At 46.5% G+C, this 8244-nt stretch overlaps 1 protein-coding gene across 1 annotated transcript in view; it reads right to left on the reverse strand.

Annotated features, from left to right (window-relative positions):
• Positions 1-2449: 2449 nt before the first annotated feature.
• LOC308172387 (protein phosphatase 1 regulatory subunit 35-like) overlaps positions 2450-8244 on the reverse strand; it is a gene marked incomplete at both ends in the record, with an annotated part of 9909 nt that continues 4114 nt past the window's right edge. Inside the window, one exon of the mRNA XM_080547299.1 lies at positions 2450-2617. Coding sequence (XP_080403425.1) covers positions 2450-2617 — 168 coding nt within the window. The remainder of the gene's footprint in view (positions 2618-8244) is intronic.

Genomic DNA, 8244 nt, shown 5'->3' on the forward strand with positions numbered 1-8244 from the left:
CCCTCTCCAGGTGGGATAGAGTGGCGTGGAGAGTCGTCGCGATGGCGTCCTCTGTGGACCTGTGGGCTCTGTAGGCGAACTGGTAAGGATCCAGGTTGGGCGGGAGGCGTGTGAGTATGTGGGCCCGGACTAGTTTCTCGAAGCACTTCATGATGATTGGTGTGAGTGCCACCGGGCGGTAGTCGTTTAGGCAGCTCACCGTGCTTTTCTTCGGGACTGGGATGATAGTTGAGGTTTTCAGGCAGGGTGGGACGGTGGCCTGGGACAGGGACTGGTTAAAGATGTTGGTGAAAACCCCGGCCAGCTGGTCGGCGCAGTCTCTCAGCACCCGTCCCAGGACGCCATCCGGCCCCGAGGCTTTCCTGGGGTCCACCGCCTTCAGTACGCGTCTCACTTCATGCTCTGTGAGGGTGAGGCTGCTGAGAGCTGGAGAGAGTGGTGTTTGTGTTGCGGTTACCTCCGTTCGCCCCTCGTCGAACCGGGCGTAGAAGGTGTTCAGCTTTCCCGCCAGCAGGGGGTCGTCCTCTGCGGCTGTGAGCCTGTTGGCTCTGAAGTTTGTCATCTGCTGAACCCCCTGCCACATCCGCCTAGAGTCGTTGCTCAGGAGGCATTCCTCGATCTTCTCTCTGTGGTCTGCCTTGGCCGCTTTGATTCCGCGCTTTAGGTTGGCCCTGGTGGAGCTGTACAGCGGTGTGCTCTTCCCTGCGAAGAAGGCGTTGTCCCTCTCGTTGATCAGTTTTTGGACCTTCCCAGTCATCCATGGCTTCGTGTTGGGGACCCGGACCCGTTTGTCCACGGTGACTGAGTTGGTGCAGTTCACTATGTGGTTCAGAACCGACGACGTGTACTGTTCCAGGTCCTCATGCTCATATTCCTGCCATAGGGTGTCATTTAGGCAGATCTGCAGTGGAGCGGACCCTTCTGGCCAGGTTCTGACAGTCTTAGTGGTGATGGGAGCACTTTTCCCCATGGTAGTGTATGCAGGGATCAGGAGGATTGACACATGGTCAGACATGCCTAGATGAGCTAGCGGACTAGCCTTGTAAGCACGTTTGATGTTGGTGTATACCTTGTCCAGTGTTTTTCTCCTCTTGTTGCACATTTCACATGCTGATAGAACTTGGGTAGTACTGCCTTCAGGTCGACATGATTGAAATCTCCTGCTATGATGTGAATAGCCTGTGGATCAGTGCTTTGTTGGCCACTGATGACGTCATATAGCCGCGCCAATGCTAGGCTGCCGTCCGCGCTAGGCGCTATGTACACACATGTTATGAACACCGCGTTGAACTCCCTCGGGAGGTATGTGGGTCGGCATTTAACAGTCAAGTATTCCAGGTCTGGGGAGCAGTGGCTACTTACAGTTTTCGTGTTTAAGCACCAGCTATCCTTCGTCGATATTATGATCCCACCCCCTCTTGACTTGCCGCTGAGTTGCGTGCGGTCCGCCCGGTGTAGTGTACGTCCCTCCAAGCTAACTGCGGAGTCCATGATGGTGTCATTTAGCCAGGTTTCGGTCAGAATAATCACACAGCTATCCCCCACGATGTTATTTTTAGCAACTTGTAGTCTCAGTTCATCCATCTTGTTCGTCAGGGACCTGACGTTGGAAAGGAAAATACTCGGCAAAGCAGGTTTGTCCGGGCTACGTCTTAGCCTTGCTAGCAGGCCTCCCCGGCGGCCCCGTCGTTGCCTACGGTCTCGCCGCCGGCGTTTTCGCCTCAGGGAGGGGACTGAGTACCAAGGTTCTCCCGGTACACGGGCGATCTCGTTGTATATCCTGTTTTGATGATTATGATGATTTGGACAATAGTCCAAACGGTTACAATGGTCCAAATGATATCACAGTATCAGGTATGCAGAAGGTGCTGGGGTGTGATTTACTAGTCTGTCTGGGCTTGGTTCTGGCCCTACTGTCTCAGTACTGTGTGCCTTCTCTAACAGTAAACATCCACATGAACAAAAGACACTTTCTAAACACGTTCTCTTACTTGCCAGCTATAGACATTTTCTTTACAACAAGCATAACAAAAAAAAATCGCTATTATGCCGCTATGAGTACACCGACCAACGCGACGCAGACCGACCAACGCAGAAGTATAAATTGGGAGAGCCCTTGCGTAGGCTACCGCGTAGATTCGACGCAGAAGTATAAAATGGGCTTTAGTGCAGTGTCAGGCCCAGGAGATGGGCATTAAGTACATGATGCACTTTTTCAAGTATCCTTCCCTCATCCCCCCCTCCCTCCCCAAGAAAACGCCTCATGTAACTTCATTCCTTTATTATGATAAATGACATCATCTCCATCCTCCAATCACATACAGTTACATAGGGACCAATCACAGTTCAGTGGCCATCACAGGCTCCTCCCACATCATCCACACCTCTTCAGACAGACACGTGTGTGTGTGTGTGTGTGTGTGTGTGTGTGTGTGTGTGTGTGTGTGTGTCAGGGCCCTGCCTCCCACTGTCTGTGTCTGTTGTAGAGGTCAAAGGTGGAGTGGGCGGGGCGTGGGGAAGGTTGGGGGCGTGGCATCGGTAGCTCCTCCCCTGGGAGGAGGGGCTTCTCTCTGAGCAGATCGTCACTGAAGAACACACGCACGTCTGGAACCTCCTCCTACACACACACACACACACACACACACACACACACACACCACAGACACACACACACCACAGACACACACACACACACACCACACACACACACACACACACACACACACACACACATCGTGGACCTCATGAACCACCGTGCCGCCTGAAGGAGGTATGCTTCAGCCTACACCTTTTCGTTAATAATTTAGTTTTGCTTTATGTTCTATTTAATGTCTCATTGATATGTATTTTCTATGTTCATACACAAAAAAAGGACCAAAATAAACTACTACTACTACTATTACTACTACAAATGATGACCGAGTCCATGTCCTGTTTGTGGTTCATTTATGGTTAGGGATAGCTTACAAGTGTTTGGAATACCACACGTTTTTTTTCCTGTCACAGCCACAATAGTGACGGCTATGAATGTATCCATGACCACCTATGTATGTGTGTACGTCTGAACGAACACAGGGTGAGTTCTGCAGATCCGCCACTGTGATGCAGGCTTGAGCTGCCTGTAGGCTTTTAGAAGTGTAACATAACATACGGACCACAATGCATCGCTGTACTGCGGCTTGTCTCTGATTGGGTACACTCAGCACACTGCTGCACCATGTCGGTCCAGGCAGGGACAGTCGAGCCCAGAGTATGTGGATCGGAGCTCAGACATGGATAGTTGAGCTCAGAGCTTGTGGATCTGATCTTACTGAGGAGGCAGTGTTTGAGAGAAACTGATCTGAATAGGGATATGAGAGATATAACCCTAGCAGTAACATTCATAGGTAATCTAAGAGCTAAAACACTGAAGGAAGTTTTGAACACACCTCCATGTCCTTACATCTCGACTCTTGCATTGAGGTCCTCGAAAGGCACCACACGCACACGCACACGCACACGCACACGCACACACACACACACACACACACACACACACACACACACACACACACCAGCAGCTGTAGTAAGTGAAAAGCATTACGAGCTCTGTGCACTGTTTTGTTATCACATAGAAACTAATTACACTTTCTCCTCCTCCTCCCCCCTCCTCCCCTCCTCCACCTCCCCCCCCTCCTCCTCCTCCTCCTCCAACCCAGCCAGGGCGATGTGCGACCATCGAGTGTGTCGTTGTGTTCACAGTCTGTGATCTTAGTCTTGAGGGCCCTCTGGACCAGAACAAGAAAGACCCCCCCACCCTCCACACAGACTGGGCTGTGGACTCGATGGTGTTAGTCATGTGGTCCGTGATGATGTGGCGGAGCACCAGCTCATTTGTCCGGGTCGACGCCTCAGTCACTGATGCACCATTTCAGTTAGGCTGTACTCAGATACTTAAGTCAAATGTCCAGGCCAGAGATCCACGTTTAAGTTGATTTATTGTCCATTTCCAAGCAAACACTCACGTTCAGTGGCCTGGGTATGGTCCAGTGGTCTAGCACCATGGTCTACAGTGCACACATATGCCCATGTCGGCATGGGTTCGAATTCGGCCCATGCCCTGCTGACATGACCTCTCTCCTTTCCCCCTTTACTTTCCTGTCTGTCTTCACTACATCTGTCTAATAAAATGAAAAATATGAGTGGGACTGCCCCACTCAGAAAAAATTACAAAAAACAAAACAAAACACTCACGTTCAATGGCTGCCTCTCTCGTACTCTGGTAAAAAACCATATCCTCTAGTGGTGCCTCACCTGACATGCACACCTGCTACCTTTATCCCAAGTGCTGCCCCTAGTGGTTACAAATAGAATAACCAAATACAAAAATAACAAATAATAATAACAAAATAATCAAACTAATGAAATAGCTCCTACAATAACCATTAGTGATGCAAGATGAAGTGTTTCAAAGGAACGCTTTATTGGGGCACACAATGGACCTTTGTCATGAGTCTGTCTTGAGTCACCAGTGCAGGACATTCCCTACGCTAGCCAACAGTGGACTGCAGAGGGTGTATTGATGAGCCTTCTTGGTAGTTGGCTTGCTTCAGAGTGATCAACACAGTGTTTGGCTTTTTCACAATTTGCGTTGCGTTAATGGACATTCAGTGGGAGCCAATACTGGGAGTCCCGGGGTGTTTGCATGAAACAGGGGAGATGTGAATAGAATAGAGTGGGCGACAGATTCAACATTCATGAAGAAGCAGGTGAGGTCAGAAACCTAGAGAGGAGTCTTTCCTGTGGTAAAATATGTGTTGTATTTTTATTTTTATTTTTTTAAATCACATAATTATACTTACACTTAATTATTTGTTAGAAGCAGCATCATAAAGCGTCTTTGAGTGTCTACAAAAGCGCTATATAAGTCCAATGTATTATTATTATTATTATTATTATTATTATTATTATTATAAAATGTCATTGAGGGGAGCATGCAGCATCTGGCCTGTAGAGAGAGCTACCGGACCGTAGTGGAGTGTGGGTGATTAGATGGGATAATTGGACGTTGGCTCGTGCCAATTATGCCATCACCACTGGCATTTGGGGCGTGTGTGTGTTTGCTCTCTTCCTGGGGGCAGTGACCTGGGAGCGGGCGTGAGGAGGGAAGCGGACGCCACACGCAGCGATGGCCTGAGGAGAACTGGATGCGCCGCTGGGCTTTGGATGTTATTATTTGTCCTCATTATATTCCAGCACAGCTGGCGGGTGTGTGGCTGAGGTCCGCTTTAAGTTGACTGTAATAAACGGGCGACCTCCCTCTAGGACTAAACCTGCTACGTTTGGCACCCAACGTGGGGGGGGGGGGGATATTTATCATTTATCACAGTCAACATTTAATACGGGGAGGTCGGAAATGTGTTACAGACAGTCTACTTCAAGCGAACCTCAGGCAGCAGCACACCCCCGCCAGCTGTGCTGGAATATAATGAGGACGAACAATAATATCCAAAGTCCAGCGGCGTGTCCGGGTTCTCAACCCTTTCGTTTCCTCACTCAGAACCACCTTCAAATCATCAACAGGACAGTACTTGTATGTGAGTCCAGCTTTGTGTGTACTGTCACATTTAGCTGAGGAGGTTGACCTTTGACCTCTGTAATAATATATACAGTATACCTGATCATAGATCCACCTCTCTGGGGGGTTAGGGTTACTGTATAGGAAGGTAGGCCTACTTCACGTCCTTGAAGAGAGGATAGAAAGGAATTCAAATTCCCCTCTCCTGAGACAACTCTATGGGTTTTAAGTGTGTAATCAAGAGTCAATAATTACCTTCACCTTATCAATCTTCTCAAATCCTGATTATGGATTGTCCAGGATTATGTTGCCCAGCAAATTGTAGATAGAAGGCATTTTTTTAAATGTTTCTGTGTATGTTGTTATATTGAACTTGAAGTGCTTGGTTTTCTGTGTGTTAAGTGTTTGTACTGTATGTGTTTTTAATTGTACATACATTATATTATTAGGTTTTCATTTGACTGGACTATGTATTGAATGTTCCTACAATGTCTCGGCCTCCCTTTGCTCTCTAAACAGCATCAATTCTTCGTGACATTGATTCCACAAAATGTTGGAAACATTCCCTTGAGATTCTGGTCCATGATGACATCCTGTCGATTTTTCAAGTGCTCTTTCAAGCTGTGCATCTCCTGTTCTACCACATCCCAAAGGTGTTCTATTGGATTCAGATCCGGTGACTCTGAAGGCCATTGAAGAACACTGAACTCATTGTCATGTTCATGGAACCAGTTTGAGACGACTTTTTTTGTTTTGTATATTATCATGTTGGAAGTAGCCATTAAAAGATGGGTACATTGTTGCCATGATGGGATGCACATAGTTAGCAACAATACTCAAATAGGCTGTAGCATTCAAGTGATGATTGATTGGTATCAACAGGCAGGGCCGGCCTGTGGGTCTGTTGGGCCCCAGGCGAGATCTTGAAAATGGGCCCCCCCCCCTCGTAGTAACTCGTTTTTACAAATAATAATCGCCACGTTGCTCAACGTCCAAGAGAAACACTGTGACTGGTTAAATTGATTCACCAGACATCTTTCAATCATCTTAGCTGACACCTAATTTCACCAGTCACAGTGTTTCTCGGACGTTGAGCAACGTGGCAATTATTATTTCGTTAGCCTCATAGCATAATTACCTAAGTCATGCTTTACTTGGTCACCTGGTCACTGGGCCATCTTTGTAGGTAGTGTCAACAATGCCTATGTCAAAGAGATGACTTGGGCAGATAGTGATTTTGGAATGTAACAAGCATTCTGATAGGCATTGTTGGCAATAATGCACAGTGAATCAGCAGTGTTAGGAGAGTAGAGTTAGGCAGATATCTCAATTTGGCCTGTAGTGGCTTCAAACTATTTAGTAACCACCGTCCAGGCAAGACAGGGGTTTTGACGCACATCCAAATATTCTAACCAACAAAATCGTATATCCAGTCCAGGTAGAATTGCAACAAAAATATGGATTTATTCTCCTTTAAATATAAACATAAAATTCACACTTTCAATGGCATCTTTAGAAAATAGAAAAATAACAAAATAAAAAACTCACCAGCCGCCGCTGATTTGGCAGTATAGCCCACAGAAGTTCAGAGTATATATCTCAGTATATTTCTCAATATAAATCACAGTATATTTCTCAATATAAATAACAGTATATTTCTCAATATAAATAACAGTATATTTCTCCTGGGTCAGGGTCCTCTTGAGTAGAAGGACCTTCAAGCAGACATATGAGATAATATATAATAACCAGAAAACCATTACCTTAAACGGACATACTGTATATCTGCAATGTCACACAAATAATTGTGCTCCTACATAACACAGTATAAAGTATGAAACATTACTCACCAGCAGCAGTAGTAGGATCTACTGGAGGAGGTGGCTGGGTTGTCACATCAGCTGGAGGTGGGGGCCCACTCAGGAATTTCAACAAAGCTCCTACAGGAATACAGCCAAAGCATACCATTAATTAACTTAATCAAATAAGTGTAACGTTACATGATGTAGGCTATATTGAGAAAATTTCAGAGGGATTTATTCTATTCTAAAAAAATATACATATATGTTGAATCGGTGGCGATGCTGCATTTTAACCAAGCTAGTTCATAGTTACCATATTGACCCGAATATAAGACGACCCCCCTTTTTCAAGACTCATTTTTGGAAAATGACTTTTTTGAAGACCAAATCTTTTTTGTAAAGAAAATCATTTTATTTGTATTCACATTGAATAAAACAATGTAGGTTATTTTTTATCATCTTGGGGTATGGGCATACATTCGTTACGTTTTTCAGTCACGTATTCACACACCCTCCTGTCAATCTCCTGGAAGGGGAATTTTTTTGGTCTCACCATCTTCTAACATTACACTCTGTAATATCATATTTCTTGGCTGCTCGGCAGTTGTTTGATGCCTCTGCTTCATTGATCACCAAGCAGGTCGTGAGCAGGTCGTCACTGAAGAACACACGCACGTCTGGAGCCTCCTCCTACACACACACACACACGCGCACACAGACACACACACACACACGCACCACAGAGGCACGCACACACACACACAGACAGACACACACACACACACCACAGACACACACACACCACAGACACACACACACCACAGACACACACACACACACACCACAGACACACACCACACACACACCACAGACACACACACCACA

This window comes from Nansenia antarctica (genome assembly GCF_963989245.1).
Source record: "Nansenia antarctica genome assembly, chromosome: 17".
NCBI classification, from domain to species: Eukaryota; Metazoa; Chordata; class Actinopteri; order Argentiniformes; family Microstomatidae; genus Nansenia; species Nansenia antarctica.